This window comes from Osmerus mordax (assembly GCF_038355195.1).
Source record: "Osmerus mordax isolate fOsmMor3 chromosome 18 unlocalized genomic scaffold, fOsmMor3.pri SUPER_18_unloc_1, whole genome shotgun sequence".
Classification (NCBI taxonomy): Eukaryota; Metazoa; Chordata; class Actinopteri; order Osmeriformes; family Osmeridae; genus Osmerus; species Osmerus mordax.
Genome location: NW_027120387.1, coordinates 386 through 21,182, shown reverse-complemented (window position 1 = coordinate 21,182; position 20,797 = coordinate 386). Strand labels below are relative to the sequence as shown.

The 20,797-nt window shown below is 49.5% G+C and overlaps 1 protein-coding gene across 1 annotated transcript; it reads right to left on the bottom strand.

The window, feature by feature from the left end:
* Positions 1-1,148: 1,148 nt before the first annotated feature.
* On the bottom strand, positions 1,149-16,853 carry LOC136938854 (glutamate receptor ionotropic, kainate 5-like). The gene is made up of 19 exons (XM_067231765.1): positions 16,739-16,853; positions 15,910-16,074; positions 15,109-15,206; positions 13,723-13,888; positions 12,541-12,719; positions 12,278-12,331; positions 11,479-11,640; positions 10,360-10,512; positions 9,222-9,326; positions 8,905-9,012; positions 8,400-8,603; positions 7,015-7,128; positions 6,267-6,376; positions 5,757-5,930; positions 5,324-5,489; positions 4,975-5,200; positions 3,309-3,437; positions 2,664-2,836; positions 1,149-1,793 (listed from the first exon to the last, which is right to left on the bottom strand). The coding sequence occupies exons 1-19, from the start codon at positions 16,851-16,853 to the stop codon at positions 1,149-1,151; spliced, it is 3,246 nt and encodes a 1,081-aa protein (XP_067087866.1).
* Positions 16,854-20,797: the final 3,944 nt, after the last annotated feature.

The following is a 20,797-nucleotide window of genomic DNA, read 5'->3' as shown; positions in this document are numbered from 1 at the left end:
CATAATTTTCTCAATAATCCATTTAGAACAGGTATATAAATCTGAGGAAAAATAAGAAAGAAATGTCATAAAATATGCTAAAAATCAATTTGACCTCCCCTCTGTCTTCTCTCTCACACACACACAGGCACACGCACATACACACACACACACACACACACACACACACACACACACACACACACACACACACACACACACACACACACACACTCTATATATATATATATATGTATATATATATATATAATCTGTCCATGTGCATTTGTCTTTTCATAAGCAATATAGTCATAATACTTGTTGAGGCGTTTTTATGCATCTTCCCATGAATTCCATCATGTACACTTCTACCGTCCACTTCAATCAGGATTATGTCTGATGGATGCACATCAGATTTTTCCATGACGACAAAGACACAAAATTCATGGAAACAGGAACACAAAAATTAAATAAAAGGAAAGAAAAATAAAACCAGGTAGAAAAGAAAAGAAATGTTTAAAGAGTCTGTAACTCGAAGAAGAAGAACAAACACAGTTTTTTCAACCCTCAGTTTACCCAGAAATCCAGTCCAGGCTTTCTGGGTGCTCCTCATATAGAAGATAGAAGTTCTCAGGTGGTCTTCCTCCAGTTAGCATGAGAGAGTCCATGACATTACATGTCTTACAAGTCTCATACATGTTTAGGTCTTTAGAAACCTCTCGGGGGATTGTGGGATAGTTCAGGTCACCTCATCAGGTTGAGCAGAAAGAGGGAGTTCTAGATTCCTGAGACAGGAGAGCTAACGACAACGCTCAGGTGTGTTCCGGAAAAAAGTCCCTCCGGATGTCGCAGACAGGCCTGTTGCATAACAACATGGAGACCATTGGTTCTTTCCACTGGAGAGATAGGGAGAGGCAATGCTGGGGTCTCTCTCTCTCTAATATATATCTGTCTCTCTCTCTCCTCAGCTGTCCTCTATTTTCCAGGCATGGTTGAATCATGAACTAGTCTACTGGTTCAGTGTGGGTTAACCAGTTTACTGCTTCAAAGAAAACAAACTGAGTGGGTATCTCCCCAAAACACCCCTACAGACAGGACCCAGTGGGTTGTTACATCCATCCATGTCACATGTTTACCATCTCAAAAAACCCACCCTCAAATCCCCCCCCTCAGTTTTGTGTCCCTAACAGGTCTGTTGGGGGTGTTTTGGTGGGCGGTATAGGTCGCGGGGGGGGGGTGGGCTTGGGTTTGGGTCTTCTGGCCGGGCTGGACGAGCCTCCTCCCTCGCTGTCAGTATTGGTGGAGGACGGTGGCATGGGTGGTGGTAGACGGGGCAACGACATGGAGGAGTGGCCCATGGGCAGGGACGGGCCCCGCGGACAGGAAGAGACGGACCTCATGCTCTGGATCCGCCGGCACTCCTGGCAGATGCGGACGTGGGTGCAGCTGGCTCGGGAGGGAGGCGGAGCCACCACGTTGGACGCCGCCAGGGGTGGGGGAGGGGGCGGGGTGGTGTTGGCTCCCAGGGGGTCCTCTAGGAGGCGCTGTGGCCCAGGGCCCATGTCGGCTGGGCCCCCCATGGCCCCTGCCCCGCCCCCGGTGAGGGGTCCCGCGCCGCTGTACAGCTTGCCGTTGCTGAGGCGCATTTCTCGAACCAGGCGTATGGGCCGGGGGGCGCCCAGAGCGAGGCGAGAGGGGTGGCGCAGGACTCCGCCCCCCGTGCTGGTGAGGGGGCGTCGCCGCCGCGAGCGGGAGCTCTTCTTACAGGAGATGGCATTGCGGAACTCGCTCAGCATCTCCTGGCAGACCGACACCTGGGGGGGGGGGGGGGAGGGGGGGAGCAGGGGGAGCAGGGGAGCAGGGGGAGCAGGGGGAGCACGGGGGAGGTGGAAACCCATCAAGCCAAAGATGGATACAGCTGCTACCGAAGTGTGCCTGTACATTCCTGTGGGTGTGATTGAGGGCTTATCTGTGCTTGAATGTGATTTCAATGCGTCTATGTATGTGCCTGGCTGCTTGTGTGTGTGTGTTTTTGGTGGCTTTCTGTGTGTTTAAGTGTTCAAGTGTGTGAAACAGAATATCTTCGAGTGTTCCTCTGGATCTAACAGTGTAACATTGTGGGCCCCATGATGGAATGTGCCTCCTCTCTCAGCAAAGATAACCGGCTAGCATCACATTTATCTGGAAGCATCACAGCTAGAGATAGAGACTCAGAGGCAGAAAAACACCAGCAATACAAACAAACAGAGATAGAGAGAGAGCAAATGAAAGTCAGGAACAGTATCATCTATCCAGACAGAATAACATAACCCATACACTCTGGATCAGTGGATGGAATAGCAATGAGAAGAGATAGAGAGGGAGAGAGAGAGGGAGTGAGAAAGAAAGAGAGACTGAGGGAGAAGGAGAGAGGGAGGGAATGAGTGAAATAGTGGAGGACAGAAAGAAAGAGAAGGGGCGATAAAGGAGAGAAAGAAAGGAAGGAGGGGGAATAAGAAAAGAAAGGATTAAAGAAAGAAAGAAATAAAACAGCTCTGCGATCGCCCCCCATTTGTACTAAAGCCCTAAAGCCCTGTACTACAGCACTAAAGCACGCTACACACACACACACACACACACGCACACACAAACGCATGCAGACAAACGAGCAAAGAGCTGGCTGGCGCGTTGCCATGGGAACCTACTGGCGGGTGTCTGTGGCTGCGGCCGGGCCCGTGGCAGGCGTGAGGGCGTACCTCATCAGTCTCCGCCGAACGCCGCATCGACCACACAAACTCCATGATGGCCACGAACACGGCAATAATGAGGCCACAGATGAGGACCACGAAGATCCCTCCGATGTTCTCCATGCCCAGACCTGGGACACACACACACACCTACTTTAAGGATTTTCCCCTTGAACTTCATTACTGTGTTCTGCAGCAGTATCACTAGAAGGAGATTCTTCATCTACAAAGATGCTATGAAGACAGTGAGAGCCCCAGTTTGTTAGATCTGACTCCCGGAGATCCCTTGTTTGTTTACACAATCACTGACTTGCTCATTTACCCAGCGCCCGTGGGGCCTGAGGGAACACAGCCGGAACACAAACACAGATGCTGCCAGAAATGTGGAGCTCAGCCTGCCTGCCTGTCTGTCTGTCTGTCTGTATGTCTTCCTGTCTTTCTGTCTTTCTGTCTGCCTGCTTGTCTGCCTGTTTGCAGCATCTCTATGCTAGCTTTGAGCAATGTGCAACAGGAAGAGTAGTTCTAGCCAAGACGATGGAGATTCAACACACAGATGCTCACACACACACAGACCTATACGACACACACAGCCACAACACCCACCCTTGGCTCTGTGGTCTTCCTCTCTGGGGCACTGCCCCCCCTCCCACCACCTCCTCTTCAGGATCTCCAGTCTGTTGTTCTCCTGCAGCTGCAGCACCCCCAGAGTGATCTCATCTCTGAACGGGGAGCCTAGGGGGGGGGGGGGGGGGGGGGTGAGGGGAGAGTAAAGGGAGGGGAGGGGCGGGAGACAGAAGGGAGTGGAGGTGTGTGTGAGGAGGAGTGAGGGAAGGGAGGGGGAAGGTGGGGTGACATTGTTAGCAGTGATTACAAGGCTGTGTGTGTTGTTGTTTGTTGTTATTGATTTGTCCCCGCACTTCTGTTCGTTGGCAGTGTTCTGTGAGGCCCTGAGTGACTGTGCCAATAATGCTTTATTGATTCAGATTGAAATGAGTGCGGAAGAAAGGAAACAAAGGGAAGAGAAAGGAGAGAAGCGGGAAAGGGGAGGCATGAGAACAGTGATGGACTGTCATCGATAAAGAGAGGATAATTGTTTCTCGCCTCTATAGGCTGCAATCATATTGTCACTGGTGAACAGGTGGCAGCCAATTAGCAGTCCTGACTCTAGCGCATCACCGTTGCCAAGGAGGTGGCAACCGTGTCCATGGTGACAGGTGTGTGACCATGACACTAGGTGTTATTTTTCACCTGTGGGCTCTCTCTTTCCTCTTCACCAAGAAACAGACAACTATTGATATTCTGTTCTCTGAAATGAACTGGTGTGTTTTGATTGGTGGGCAATGTCACAGGCAAACCAATAATGGATCTGTCTGCAGAGAGAGTAAAATATGCTGGTCCTTAAGGGAAGTAAAGATCACCACTAAACAAGCTGTAGGGTAACAAACACAGAAATGCTTACAAAATGAAAAGCATTTCTTCGTTGACTACCTTAAGGACGAAGACCTCTCCTTTCTTAGATGCTTTTCAATCTGCCTTTTGTTTTGATATAGTTTGAATAGTTTGGAGTTGGTTACATAGAGGGATAGAGAGTGTGTGTGGGTGTGTGTGTACATGCGTGTGTACATGCGTGTGCGGAGAAGAGAAAGAAGGGGATAGGGGGGAGTCGGACCTCCTCCAAATTAATCATCTAGCCTGAATCTACAATTTGTTACTCTGCAGCCAATCAGAACTTCCTAGCCTGATGTTTTAAAAGCCCTGCAGCACAAATTATGTTAGAGAAGAGAGAGAGAATAAGAGAAAGATGGATAGAGGGAGGTACAATAAGAGAAAATAGAAGAGAGGTGAGGCAGATGTCAGGGCGCTACTCTTTTATAAGTTAGCTGAAGTGTGTGGAACCCCAAAAGACCCAAAGAGAGCAGAGACCAGAGAGTTTATCCTGAAGTCTCCACTTGATCTGTTTCTCCTGCACCTGTTCTCCACTCTGCAGAAGCATCCCCATGACGCAGGGAGGGGGGAAACTCTTCACCCTTCTCTTCATTTTCCTCCCTCCCTCTCGCTCTCCCTCCTTCCCCTGCCTGTCTTATCCTGTCTCCAAACAGCTGCTGTCTCACCAAGTTCTCTCTCCCTCCTGTTCTTTTCCTAATTTCCCGCTCTCTCACCCAAAGGATTCAGGTAGTCCATCCTTCCCCTCTGTCCCTCTGTCCCTCTGTCCCTCCCTCCCTCCCTCTGTCCCTCTGTCCCTCCCTCCCTCCCTCCCTCCCTCCCTCACCTAGGGGCATGCCGATGCCGTAGCCCTTGGTGTCCAGCAGGCCTCCTATCTGCGTCAGGTTGCAGTTGAGGAGGCGGTAGTACTCGTTCATGGTGCTCTCCATTAGGAAGGCATACTTGGAGTTGAGCACGCGGGCGATGCCCTCCTCCGTGCTCTTCACAAACACGCTGGGCTGCTTGGAGTGCATGTAGTTCCACATGCGCTGATAGGTCTGGTACCGGGAGTTCTGGATGAGGAGGGAAAGAGAGAAAGAAAGAGAGAGAGAGTAAGAGGGAGAGATGGAATGAGGCAGCAAGCTCTGAAAAGTAAGGTCAGTGGACCACACACACACACACACACACACACACACCATAAAGAAGGTCATTGTGCTCCCTCCCTGGATGGTTCCGTACTGGATGTTGGTCTGGTCCGCCAGGTCGTCAGGTGACTCTATGGGCACCTCCATCCTCTGGACTGTCAGGAAGGCGGCCAGGTTGGCCGTGTAGGACGAGATGATGATGAGGGTGAACGCCCACCTGAGGGAGGACCACATCCAAAAAGACTGGCTGTAGGGTGGCCCAGCTGCACGCTTTGTGTGTGTGTGTTTACGGGCGTGTGTGTGTGTGGGTGTAAATGTAAACATTTACTAAGAAATCGGAATATTCCCAGAATATTCCCAAATGTTTACAGACCCTTCCGGGCACAAGTACCATCGTCTCCACTGCACACGCACATAAACACATACACAGATACACACACATGTAGACACAGACACATACACACGGACACACGCACGTACTCACCAGACCCCGCTGACACAGCGCGTGGATAGGGCTCGGGGCATGATCTCTGAGCCCTGCTGCATGAAGCCTCCTATGGGGAACCACAAGCTGTTCCCCAGGGTGTACTGGTTCTCCAGCATGTCCCTGCGCTCCCGCAGACACGGGTGGGGGTTGTACCACTCGTACGGACTCAGCCTAGAAGGGAAGGAAACCAGGTCAGAAAAATGAAGCACACCCCAAGGTGAGCTATCACCCATATGAGTTTAGTTAGTTTGTTTGGGCTGTGTCAACAATTCAAAACATCCTCTGCCCTGTTCCCTCAAATAATATCTAATCAAGCCAGATTTAGATTGTATACCCTGTCCAGACACTTTGTATTGCACTGTCAGAAAGACAGATAGATACAGGCAGGCAGATAGGCAACGTACATGACCCAACTGTGGGATTTCTACACCACGGTCTATAGAGTAGTTTCTTGTCCACTCTGTGCAGTTCCAGTCTCCCACCACCAGGTGAGGGTGTTGTATTTACCTGGCTGCCAGGAAAAGCACACAGCTCACGGCCAGGTAGGCCAGGAGCATGAAGAGCCAGACCGCGGGGGAGAAGGGATCCAGGAAGGAGAAGTATCCTGGTTTCCTGCCCTGGAAGCGTCCATAGAGAACAGAGGTTAGACTGGGGAAGAGGGTGGTGGGGGGGTGTGCTAGAGAGCTTAGTGGTTCAGGTTTTCTCTTTCTAAGAAAACACGCGGTCCAAGACCAAGAACGAGTTTGCAGTGATTCACACTGATTCACATTGTATTGTTCAGACACTAGAGGGCACAGTGTTAACATTTCACTGCTGGGGTGTTTGCGTGTGAGTGTGTGTGTCGATGCCAAGCCGTGCATGTGTCCTCCTGTTTACTGGTAAACAAACACACAGCACTAACCAGTAAACAGCTTGAGTCATCAGACAGCCGATGCTCTGGCCTGTAAGCTCCATAACCCCATAATAGATGAGTTAAGGTCTGCAGTCTGGAGAGGCTTGTTAGCCTGTCCATTACCCAGTGAGCCAGGATAATTACTGCTACACAGACACACTCGCATGGATAACTCTGTCTGGGAACGGTCATCCATGTCACGCTTCTTGTTGAGCATCACATATGTGTACCACAGCTGCATTTCAGACTGGAGTAATACGGAACCCGAAATGTTTTGAAAAGCTCTCCCGTGTGTGTGCATGTATGTGTGTGTGTGTGTGTGTGTGTGTATGGGCATAAGCAGGTGAGAGTGTGGTGCCTTACCAGATGGACCCTGTACAGGATGCTGATACCCAGAGACATGAAAGGTTTGGAGAAATCAATCACTTTCTCTCTCTCTGAGGTAATGGTAAAGCCTGCTACAGCCAGGTCTGCCTTCTGCGGAAGGGATAGAGAGAGAAAGAAAGAGAGAGAGAAAGTAAGAAATAGAGTGTAAGAGAGGGAGAAGAGGGGGGATGAAAAGGTGATGGGGTGACAAGCGGGGGAAGAGAGAACAAGGGTCAAACTGCATTTGTTTTTTGTGGACACAAAAGCATGCCTGACACCTTAAGAACACAGCAGCACACTGAAGTCAGGAGCACAGTTAGACACGAAGGAGAGACAGAAGGAGAAAGGAGGGAGGGAGGAAGGAAGAGAGGGAATGAGGGAGGGGCAAACTTTGGCCAGGGAGGTAAAGAAGGGCAGACAGAGCGTTAGAGGAGAAAAGGAGCGATGCACAGAGATGGACCCTGAAAGCAGGCTGCCCCAAACACATCTGTGTCTTAATTACAGCTTAATTGATTAACGAGGAAATACTCGTTAGCTAGTTTCACCCACTTTCATCAGACAGAAGCACTGGCGGAGGGGTAGTGTGTGTGTGTGCATGTGTATGTGACTGAAGAATGTGTTCAATGAGAAAGCGAGGGGGAGTGTGTGTGTGGCTCATGGAATTGACATAAGTAGATGCGTGTGAATGTATGGGTTCTCCACTGAGAGGGTGTCTCTAAGTACACTCAAGAGAGTGTGATCATTTGACTTGAGTGTGGGTCTGTGGCCCTTGTACTTGCCTGTGCGTGTGCCCACATGCACGCAGTGTGTGTGTGTGTGTGTGTGTGTGTGTGTGAGAGTGTCGACCCAGCTAAGGATCAGGGGCCTAATTGAAAAACCACTGCATAATTAGTGACAAAGAGAGACTTGATTAGCCTCTTAACAGTTTTGCAAGGTCACGCACGTGCACGCGCACACACATGCACACAGAGCACTTCCCTATGGAGGACCATACACAGGGGTAAGCCGAGGTCATTACTTTTCTAGCCATCTCCATTATCATCCCCATCATCATTATCATGGTCATTATCAGCAGCGTTCTTACAGCCATGGGAGGCAGAGGCAGCTGCACTGCTGTAGATAACATCAGTAATTGCTGCTGTGTCGTTTTAGTTGCTGCAACATAGGCTCTTGAAGTAGGTTGTTATGGCAACGGTTGTGGTGCTTGGTCTGGGTTGTGACAAAGATAACAAAAAGGATCGGGACAACAAAAACCCTCTCTTCTCTCTCTGTAGTGGAATGTGTTTGTGTGTGTGTATCTATATGTCTGTGTGTGACTTTTAACGTGTGTGTGTGTATGTGTGTTTGTGTGTGTGTGTGTGTGGGATTGTCTGCGTTCTCACCCTATTGATGAGCTCCCCCACCATGCCGGTCCAGGATCCATTGGGTTCTGGAGCTCCATACAGCCCGTCATCCACCAACTTGATCCTGAAGGAGAACTTCAGTGTGCCTGACAGCTCTTTCAACATGTCCACACAGAATCCTTCATACTGGTCGTTACCATGGAAATCCTGGAAGTTGGATTTACGCATCACGTATGGATTCTCCTGCAGTGGACAGAGTGAACAGGGTTTAAATTATCGCCAACGTGGAATCTGGTCCAGGCAAACGGACCAGTTAGAGTTGACATAAAAATGATCCCTTTTTAATGAAACATCAGTCACAGGGCTATTTCTGTGAAAAACGTCCACCTTCCTACAGATGCAGTAAATGATCTTCATGCTTCCATGGTCTTCCATCTTCCACCTATGCTTCTGGCCTCTGTTCTGTTATTGTGGTTACTGAGGTGGCAGTACCTTTCACGCGATCACAGGTTGCGGGAGATGACAGAGTAGGTAGCAGACTAACCAGGATGGTGGTGACTACGAGAGTCTTGTTGGCCAAAGTCTCAGCCATGTTCACATCCAGAGAGGTCGAGTTCATCGCCAGAGTGTTATTGGAGTACCAAATACCAATCTGAGGAGAGAAGAAGAGAGCGGTGGAGAGAGAGGGATGAGGGTGAAGAAAGGGAAGGAGGGATAGGAAAGGAGAAAACAAGAGAAATATAGTCTGGGGATAAACACTTGATTAACGTCTCAATCAATGAGAAAGCATAGCTTGCTATTTGACCCCTAAGCCGTGACCACTCTGTAACCCGCGACCCCGTGACCCTGTGACGCGCTGACCTCTTTATGACCGCCGCGGTGCTTCTCCAGGATCCTCAGGGTGTAGTTGGTTCTCTGGCCTTTACTATTGAACTCCACTCTGCCCGTCAAACCATCATACTCCACCTGGGGGAGAGAGTGGTGGGTGGGAAGGGGAGGGCGGATATACCAAAGAAGAGAGGGCAAGAGAGGTGAAGCGAAAATAGAGTGAAAAGACGAAGAGAAGAAGAAGCAGAGCCAAAGAGGTAGTTGGGAAAGGGAGAGAGGGAAGAGAGGGAAGAGAGGGAAGAGAGGGAAGAGAGGGAGAAAGAGATCAGCATGACTGATCCTAGACAAACGGCATTGTATCGCGTAGCTGGTAGGGCTGAGACATGGGGGAGCACAGACGGAGAAAGAGAGAGGGAGAGAGGTTAGCAAAAGGGACTCGAAATGAATTATGCACCCAAAACAGGAGGCGTGAACCACGGACAAGATGGAGGGAAATATGGAGGGATAAGGGGAGGAGAGAAGGGGAGTGGAACTGCTGCCAAAGAGAGGAAGGGGATGATGGAAAGATGCTCGGAGTGCAAGAAAACAATGTCTGGGAGGGAGAGAGGGATGAGCGGAGAGACAGATGGAAAGAGATAGGAGGTGGCAGACACAAATTGGAGAGGAGACAAATCGAAGAGGAAGGGGGATGTTGGAGAAACAGAGACAACCCCCTGACCACAACAAAAACAACCCTGATGAGAATATAACACTGCTGCCAACCCCAACAACACAACGCAACACTGCTGCCAACCACAACAACACAACACTGCTGCCAACAACAGCAACAACACAACAACAATAACATCTATAGACTCGGATGGAGAAGACGCCACACACCACCAATGGAAAATCAATCTTCGACAGAAAAACAACAAACAATGCTAAGCCTTTGAATGTGATCTCAGTTCGTCCCTTGACGCCGAGCAGATAGAGATGGAGTTGATCGCTAGTGCAGGCCCTCTTGTTCACGAGGGTGTGTAATGAAGTGAGTTGGGGCACTAGTAGGAGGAACAGGCTGTGCAGTGCGACACTGTAGCGTGTTGCTATAGGTTACAATGTGGAGACAGTTTGATGTTATTGCGTGTTGCCATGGGTTCCCATGCAGAGTTAGGGTGTTGCTATGCGTTACCATGCGGAGGTAGTTCATCAGGCTGGTTCCGTGCTGCCAGATGAGAGGAGAGGTGCAGCTGAGGGGCTTGACCCCGATCTCCTGACTCCTGTTCAGCTCCTGGACAGCTCCCACGACCACGTGCACCGCATCAAACATGAGGGCCGAGGACAGCTGGGGGGAGGCAAGGGGGGAGGGGGGGGGGGGGGGGTAGAGAGGGGAGTGGGGGGGGATAGTGGGAGGAAGAAAGCAGGAGAGAGAGGGGTGAAAAACACATTTATTAAATTGTTTATTGCTCACAAAGTCACAAAGGGTGTGGTACATAGAATGAGGCGGGCACAGAACCGACAGAGAGAGTGAGAGGGACAGGGAGAGAGAGAGGGGGTGTGACGAGAAAAGGGGGGAGGGAGAGAGAGAAAGGGAGGGATGAGAAAGAGGAGGTGTGTGAGAGGAGAGGAACGCACAAGTGACAGAGAGATCGTAAAGCGGAGAGGAACAGGAACGTTGGATATCAACATTACTCAATCAGTGGCCCATGTGCGAGCATTGTCTCTGTTGGCCAATCAGACATGAGCGTTACTAGGTCCGTCCAGCCATCACTCAGAGTGACAGCACGTGAATCAAACTGATTGCTTGTGGCAGCTGGGCAACTGCTAACAACTGATAGTGTAAAAAAGAAATAGCAGGAGGTGTGTGTGTGTGGCATGTGTCTACACAGATGCAATGTGAATGTGTGTGTGCACTACCAGAGTGTATGAGTGATGGCACGGGCCAGGATGTGTCAGATTGAAAGTCCTATCAGTGCTAAAACACATACTGTATGACGTCAGTGAAATATGAGCTACATAACCCGTTTACAGGAACCAGAAAAAAAACTGGATTCAATGAGAGACGTGGACAAGCCCTATGAGATGTTCATAGTTCTCACTGAAGGGTTCCACTAGGAACGGTGTATTCGTAACCAGGAACAGCTGAAACAAGGATGTTCTCTTTCCAAACGCTAATATATCGAATAAAACCCTGAGTATAAATAATACTCTGGGTACTGAGATCTAGAGGCTGGGAATAGGAGTATGAGCATATGGTCATTATAATATGTGAGTGTTGAAGTGCTGAAGTGCTGTATGTTCCGGTCCTCACCGCAGGGCCTGGGTAGGGGCTGAGGTCACAGCCCTCTCTCCAGGACAGGTTCAGGCTCCTGATGAACTCCATATAAAAGGGATGCGAAATGTTGAGCATGGAGAAACCCACGATGTTGGACTGCTCGTCAACAACATCGTCCAATCGGAGCAAGGGGAAGTCCTGAGGAACAAGAAGGTGGAGGGGGTCAAGCCAAAGGGTCGAGGTAAGTGGGTGGGGCTATGAGGTTTGTCCGTCTGTGTTTTGTGGAGACAGGCACAGGGCGCATTATGATGACATCACCAGACCGAGGGCATGAGTCTGGTCTTCGACAGGCAGCAGACGGCCATGCATTTTATCAAGCAGTTTATCAAGATGGGTGAAAAAGAAAGACAGAGATGGAGAGAGGGATAGAGGGATGGAGAGAAAAAAAGAGAGAGGGATGTCATGATTTATAGATTTTTGGTTCCTATCCAAAGTTGGGATAAGTGCAGTTTTGCCCTTGAAGAGTCAACTGCCCTTGTAGGAGAAAGGCTGGGAAAACGCCTTGCATACCAGGCGACTGTTAGCAGGGATACGATGTAGAAATATTATTAACTATGGATGTCACCTCACGCAAGGGCACACGGCGTGCAGCCACATAATGATGACAAACTGCCCTGGACCAGCATGCATTTCAGATGAGAAACCGGACACACATTTGGCCCGTCATTCATGGCAGTAGTTACCACAGGGGCATGTGGGCACAGCCGGCAGAAGAGGGGAGGCTCCAATTTGTGTTTATGGGGACATAAGAGTTTTGATTGGCGGATGGTCTTACCATGGTGGTGAGGATGTATTTGTAAAATGCTGATGTCATCCCCAGCTCCGATGCCTAATGAAGGAGAGAAAGAGAAAGAAGAGAAAGAGAGGGAAGTAGAGAAGGGAGATGTAACAGAACTGTGCTTTTCTGCAATGGACATTCAGTTATATTACTGTTCTTCTTTCATCAAGGAAAGTTCTGGGTTATCAGTAAAAAATGTGGACAGTGTTCAGACTTTGACAGTGTTCAGAGTATGGTAGTTCCAGGGGGATATGTGTTACCTTTCGGAGAATAAGGTAGGAAATGGAGGCATTGGCGTCGATGATGATTGTGGCCACCTTGTCATCTCGGATCTCCTTCAGAAGGGGGGTGGGGTCGAGGCTCTCGTCCAGCATCCTGACGGACAGCGTTTCACGCGAGATCAAGAACCGACGCACCAGCTCCTCCAATCGCAGCAGGCCTGAGGGTTGAAGAAAGACAAATGATTGGTCAGAGAAAATGTGTTTGTTGGAAATGTGGCAAACAAACAAACTAACATTTAACAAATTGAAACAAATTCAACATTATAAAGTTTGATTGGTTGGTTAATTGCCAAAGCAGAGGAAATGTTTTCGTAGGAAACAGGCAGTACCAGTTAAAACAAGAAACAAACAGTACTTTTGGTTTTGCAGCGTTGTTTCTGTGTAGCTACATGACTGATAATGAATTTATTTTCGACTTTACATAAGAAATTATATTTAACTTCCTAAGTATAACAGCACTCCCTCGGCCCCATAATCTTTATCTCCTCACATTCAGGCACCAGTGAGCTAGCCTGTTGCAAACGTTAAATTACGATAATAACGAACACACAAAGCCTCCATATGGCTTCTGATTTAACAGGGTGGCAGACAAGCACAAAACAACAACAGAGTAACTGTCTCCTTGGAGACAAACTGTTAAAACAACAGAGGCTTGGCCAGACCAGAGCAGTCGAGTGGAAAAGTGAGAGATCGATAAAGAGCGGTGTCTGAGGAGGGGGGACGAGCGGCGGCAGTCGTATTCAGAGCATGATCATCCTCGACCTTGGACCAGACCTGAGCAGCCGAGCGAAGAGGGAGCTCATCAGGGAGGGTGTGTGTATATGTGTGCAAGTGTGTGGTAGCTCCTCAGTGAAGCATAATCCACTCTGTCGAAGGCTCTGGTAATCCTCCGCGTGGACTGAAGTCTCTCATACAAGAGCGTAAGGTCTCTCTCTGAGTGAGTGTGTGTGTGTGTGTGTGTACGTTGTGTTGGGAGGGAGTCAGGTGGTTGAGCGGTTTGGCGTCATTTGGCCGTGCCAAATGACGTGTCCTTGGGCAAGGCACTTCACCCTACTTGCCTCAGGGGGAATGTCCCTGTACTTACTGTAAGTCGCTCTGGATAAGAGCGTCTGCTAAATGACTAAATGTAAATGTAAAATGTTGGCATGTGTGCCCACTCACACTCGGCCTTGGCGCAGATGAGGCTGGCGGTGGGATAGCTGAAGGAACGCAGGATGGCACCAATGGCTAAGCTCAGGTCCTCGTTGCTAGGGTAAAGCGTAACCGAGGCAAAGCGCAGGTATGGGAGCTTGGGCGTCTCCTCCGGTCCGATCTTCACATGAGGGATCTGGAACAGGAGGAAGGGTTCAGTTTCAGTGCACCACCAATACATAGTATGTGAAACACAATTCCTAGTGTTCACAAACAGTAGGATGGTGTGTCTAAAAGCATGAAGACAGGATGATTCATATTAAAAAGAGGATAGGTTGAAGTGAGGGAGACGGGGGAAAGGGGATGTAGAGGTAGTGGGTTGGGTAGAGGTGAAGCTTTGTTCTCAATAACATCCTCAGTCCATCACTGAGCTGATTCAAAGCCAGAGGAGCAGAAAGCAGAAGGTGTTTCAGTGGCAGTAGCTAGTCTCCTCCGGCGGACATGCTAACAGGCTAGCACATTTTTACATTAGGATCCTCACCCCTAGGATCCTCACCCCTGGGGCTCCAAACGACCCACCTGGGTCGACTTAAACTGATGGACTGGAATCTTCAGGCCCCCCGGGGTTGAAACCCCCTCTCTCATAACTGATTTAATGTGAAAAGAAAGCCCTGGAGCGATAGCATGCAGAATCTCATTTTAGAGTCAGCATGTGACTGACAGCCTATGGTAATCCGGCCTATTCTGAGTACAGAAGGTTTAATATACATAGCACCTTATGGAAAAGGTCATTTAAGCGTGAAATAAAATAGGAATCTATTATCATACATATATAACTACTTATTAGCTCTGGAGATCCCAGGAGATCAGGAATATCACTGTATCTCTCTATGGCCAATCTGTATATCTGCAGTGATGTCTGTACTGGATAACTTTTATAAAGATCTATCAAGACTTATTATATCATATAATATCTATATCATAAATCTATAGATAATCTGTAGCTGCAGAAGAGCCCCTGATTTTACAATGTTTGGGTAAATTCGCATTGCAGTATTATAAAGGATTTACATACAGTATATGCTTTAAGAGGCTAGAACGCATGGAGGAGGCTGTAGTGGAGACGGATGAGGCGGGGGAGTAGACGGATGAGGCAAGGGAGTAGACGGATGAGGCCGGGGTGTAGACGGATGAGGCCGGGGTGTAGACGGATGAGGCCGGGGAGTAGACGGATGAGGCCGGAGTGTAGACGGATGAGGCCGGGGAGTAGACGGATGAGGCCGGGGTGTAGACGGATGAGGCCGGGGAGTAGACGGATGAGGCCGGGGTGTACACGGATGAGGCCGGGGAGTAGACGGATGAGGCCGGGGTGTACACAGATGAGGCCGGGGTGTACACGGATGAGGTTGGACTCACCTCCTTCTCTCCACAGATGTGACTGACAGTGGAGCCTGAGGCGGGGCTGGAGGCGGGGCCTATCACTGACACCACGCCCTTCGGCAATATCTGACACACTGGGGTTGGGGGGGGTGGGGAAGGGACGAGATGGACAGGTCGAGGAAAGATAGAGAGGGAATAGAAAAACAGACAGTCAGAGAAGGAAAGAAAGAAGGTGTTACAGGCAGATAAGAGAGGAGAGGAGAGGAAGACAAGTGGCCTACACGAAAGAGGATTAGGAAGAGAGTGGATCTGCCAGCACCAGAGGAGAGGAAGAGTCAATATGTTGGACGAGTTCCAGTCGTGTCTGTGTCCTCTTCTTGGACCGTAGATCAAATTAGGCGTCAATGGAGGACACCCGTGATTAATTACTGTCATAACTGTAATCAGACTCCCTCCTCTCTCCACAGGAGATTAGACTTCTAATTCTGCCTTGCTGAACCTGTTCCCTCAGACACTAGACAGATCCCCAGCTTGTAGAGTGAGAGTGAGAGAGAAAGAAGGAGGGATAAAGTGAAAGAGAGAGAGAGAGAGAGAGAGAGAGAGAGAGAGAGAGAGAGAGAGAGAGAGAGAGAGAGAGAGAGAGAGAGAGAGAGAGAGAGAGAGAGGGAGAGCGTGTGCGTCTGTGTGATACTGCATTGTCACCCACATCCCAGCCATCCCTGCCTGAGATCAATGACAATTACGTCTTCCTGGTTCTGGGGGGGTGGTTTATTTACTTTACAGACAAGCCATTCAACACTGAAGTAAACCATACTGGCAGAGGTCTGAGGTACTCACTGGTGTCTGTGGTGTCATACTGGGAGTCTTCCTGAAGTTCGTAGATGTCAACCTCCACGCGTGCGCGGGATGGAGCTTCCATCAGACTGTTGATGTTTTCTCGTGCCAGGGCCAGCGCCAGACGCTCGCCACGACCACAGGAGGACTGGTCGTCCAAGATGGCCGCTGGGGGGAAGGGGGGTTTGATCAACACAGTTAACACGATTGAGCAAGCGGGAGAGGGAAAGAGGGAGAGTTGAGGCAGACGTAAAGCAATGGAGGAAGACAAGCACGCACTCAAAAACAAGTACGTGGACACAGTGGACGAGACACAAAAGAGAGTTGAGGCACACATGCCTGACTCCATCACAGCCTCCGATCCAGAGAGCCACATCTTTTCAGGCCACCTGTCATCTGCCTGGTGTGTGTTAGCGTGAGTGTGTGTGTGTGTGTGTGTGTGTGTGGCAGCCTCTACAGACCTGACCTTTGACTAACATTTAGTCCATCTGTCTGATAGAGGTCAGGGCTGAATCACACTCACACACACACCAGACTGGTTCCCCGAAAGATCTTCCCTCAGACAGACAACACCATCACCCCTGGCAACCACCTGATTCCACAGTTAAAAGCCAACCAAAAGTAGTGACATGGACAGTTACAAGCTACTTCTTAACTGAGGAGGTGGAGGAGTCTTACATGGACCTTCTATAGGCTGCTGTGTATCCATGAAAGATATCTTTATATAGTCCAGTAGGACTGTACTAAGGAGAGTTGAGAATATAGAGACACAATGCATGACACACTCACACACACACACACACACACAAACGCATGGCGGGTGTATCCTTACCCATGCGTACGGCGGCGAGGGCTGGGTTCTGGGTGAGCGAGCGAGGTGCCATGGTCAGCAGCAACAGGAAGAGGAGGAAGTGTGTCGACAGCAGCAGCGCTGGCAGAGCCGGCATCTTCCACTGCTCCTCATGGAGAACGGTGTGCTGGCTGCCTGGTCCGCCACCTGTTGGCGGGGAGGACTCATTACAACACTGATACAGCTTGCAAGGTGTGAATGGATGATGAACAGACTAATGTAGCATTTTCAGGTTCATATATCAAATCCTTCAGCTTTATTTGTCAAGCTGTGGTAACAAACAACATCATAATGTTCCATTTAAAGACATGCTGTGATGACAGACCATTAGGAATAAGGACAACATCAAAATTTGACCTCAAGTGGGGAGTCACACACACACTAACTCAAGCACAAACAATGGCCATACACAAATGAGTAAAGCATGAGAAAGACAAAACTAAAAAGAGCAAATTTCCATTTTGAGAGAGAAAGAGAGTTGAACCATAAAGAACTATTTTGTCAAGGGCTTTGAAAGCATAACAAAAGCGGTGTACATCTTCAAAGTGGATCACAGCTAAAGGGTTTCCATCAGTTACAGACAGTCAGGTAGCCACAGGCTACCCAGTCCATCCAGCCTCGCTCCACTGCATCACACTGTCATGGACAGGGACTTATTCTGTCAACTGTGTGATTTGTTAGCCTTGCTAAATGTTTATCTGTCCACAGCTATGAAGCCTCCTGTATGAATTTAAATTGGATTCCAAATTGAATTTAAATTGAGGGAGTTGAGTAGGACAGGCTGATACGAGGGAGAGACAGAAAGTGAGAGATGGGGGGTGATAAATAAAGAAGGAAAAGTGAGTTTATATAGGTGGAATAGTAGAAAAACACAATGAGAGAGAGACAGACATATAGAGAGATTTAGAAGCAGGTGGGGTAAAGAGATGTATGCTACTTTCAGTAGGAAAAGACAAGACCCTAACTGACAGGGAAATGAGAAATGGGCTTTGGCAGAAAAAAAAAATGATGCCAATTAGTGACTTTCCGGGAAAAAGGAATGTCTTGTACCAACCAATGTTGTGTCATTGTTAGTTCCATCCTTCGATTGACGTTGCTTACTGGATAGCTTTTCCGACGCATATCCTCCCTTCCCTTCCAACACTCCAGAACATCACAAAAGAGGACAGGGCTACAAAGGAAAGATCCGGATCAAGTGCTAGTCTGTTGGATAATGGGCCTTAATACTGTCCTAAATATAGAATATTTGCATTCTTTCCCTCCGGGATAAGACGATTTTGTTGCGCTTTGCCGTCAACGCGGAGTCGTCTTGCTAACTCAAACGCTTTAATTACATGGTAATCCGCTCATTTTGCCCGAGACGCGCCGCTCCTCTGTCACGGGAAACAGCGGGATGCAGGTTAGGCGCAAGGCGCTTCCGTCATCTTTGCAGCGGCGCATGCTTTAAGACATGTAAGTGCCACTGCGGCGCCGAAATGTAGAAGAAAAAACAAAGTTCACTCAACGAATTTCACTCGCGGGTGACACTAAGGAGTGTTGGTTTTGTTAAGTTCTACTATGTCTCTATGCATGAACAAAACATACTTGTTGCAAAGCTGGTGTGTTGAAAATCTGTCTAGATGATTCCACAATCTTAAATAGCCTCTGTGAACTGTGTTCCAGTAACCAGCAGAGCTATTGAAAGGAAGCATGCAGCTCATTAAACATGACTGACCTTATTCCCCACTTCACCTCTCATGTCCGCCCTCTCTCTGAACCCCCTACATCTGTGTCAACTGTCTCCATGCAGGCTACATCAATAAGGCAGATGGGGAGACGCTAGTATCTAGCTGGTCAAGATGGAGACATATGAACTGGAGAGCATGTCTGAGGACTCTATATCAACTGCCTGGTCAGCCAGAGGTCATCTGGGGTTATCTCTAGATGTGTTGGGGGGAAGGGGGGGGGGGGTTGAGGAAGAGAGGGAGGGACACAAGTAGAAAGGCAGGAGAGGGGCATGCACGCGAGAGACGGAGAGGAAGAGGGATAGGGACAGGTTTAGCGTCGTTACAGATATGACAGTGATGGAGAGACGGAAGGAACGGAGTGAGGGAGTTATGGAGTAATGGAAAGGGAGGGAGGAAGGAGAGGAAGGAAGGGACAGAGAGACAGATTGCGGAGGGAGGGAGGGAGGGAGGGAGGGAGGGAGGGAGGGAGGGAGGGAGGGAGGGAGGGAGGGAGGGAGGGAGGGAGGGAGGGAGGGAGGGAGGGAGGGAGGAGAGAAGCAGCGCTCAAGTAATGGAGGGAGGGAAGGCGGATAGGTTACTGCCACTACACGGTGAAGGTTAGAAGAGAATGGAGAGAGGTAGCTGGCGGGAAGAGTGGGAGGAGAGGAGAGTACACTGCTACAGAGTGAGAAGCTGTGGCCTGGCCTATGTGACCCGACTGCAGAGACACCAGCAGGGAACGAGGGATGAGAGTACTGTGTCAGCAAAGATAGACAGAGAGGGGTGGTGTGGGGGTGGGGGTAGCGATGGAAAAGAGGGACAGGGGACAGGATAAAATTGAATTGTGGAGGTGGCAAAAGAGGAGGGGCTGGTGGGGAAAGAGAGAGGGGAGGAGAGAAAGAGAGAGAGAGAGAGAGAGAGAGAGAGAGAGAGAGAGAGAGAGAGAGAGAGAGAGAGAGAGAGGAGAGGGTAGTTGCAGACTCCAAATGTATGTGTGAGAGTATGTACCCTGCAAGATGAGTAATAGCAGATATACATAGCCGCTGAGATTTCCTGAAGTTGGATCTGAATTTAGGGCCAGCTTCCAAGTCGACCAAGGTTACATAAACACCCTGGCAGAGCTGGGAAGCGAATACGGTCAATCCGTCAACCTTGAGGAGCACCACCACAACACTTAGAGCAAAAGGCTCGACCTTGGACCACGGCAAAACAGAGAGAGGCTGACTGAGAAAGAGAAGCTGAGAAAGAGAGGCTCACTGAGACGGAGAGAGCCGGGAGAGAAAGAGGCTGAGAGGGAGAGGCTGAGAAAGAGCGTGAGGCTGGAAACGGAAGGACACACTGTACTCTGTACACAGAACACTGAGAACAACACAGTGCTGCACACTCATAAAAGATAAACAATCCATTATACCACAGTCCCACCCTGGCTTCATTTAAGTACGCTAATTAAAACATACCCCTCAGTACAGTGCGTGAGCATGTACCTGCTGATACTGTGATTGGAGTAGATTTGCAAGGGTGTTTATTTTATTATAGTCGGGGCTGATCACTGTTGTGGAACATCAAGTCTCGACACGAAGGCTTCTGTTTCCATGAGAGACACACTGTGTAGGTAAAATGCTGACCACAAATATGCAAATTGAGAGCAACCACTCTCATGAATATTGATTAAACAACTATTAAGAATGTATAAATCACCAGTTAATGGTGAATTAATCTTAGCTTAACCTACACACAATAGTAGTCTCCCCTCCATCTCTACAGCAGCATGTCTCTCTCTTTCTCCACCTGTCTTCACCCCCCCCTCTCACTTTCCCTCCCTCCCTCCCTCCCTCCCTCCCTCCCTCCCTCCCTCCCTCCCTCCCTCCCTCCCTCCCTCCCTCCCTCCCTCCCTCCCTCCCTCCCTCCCTCCCTCCCTCCCACACTTCTACCTCTCCCTGTCTACCTCCGTGCTCTTCTCTCTCTTCCCTTCCTCCCCTCTTGGTCTCCCCTGCCTCCCTCTTCGTTACCTCCCTTCCTCTGCCCTCCACCTCCCCCCTCCCCCTGCAGCCAGTGTGTGTGTCGGTCTCTCTTTGTCCATGATGAGTAAGTGGCAGTCCCCCTACAGCACGGGGAGCCAGCCTTCCCCCTCCCCCAACTCCTGCCCGAGCACAGCTCCTATTAAAAGACTAGCCATGCTAAGATAATAAGAGGGCTTAATCAGACTGCTGCTAAAATTAAACTACCCCCCCCTCCCCCCCCAGCTAAGGGCGCTTCTTCCGTTCACAACGGAACGTTCACTACAGCTGGAGGGCTGAGAGATGGTATTTTTTGAGCCCTCTCTTTCAGATTCCCT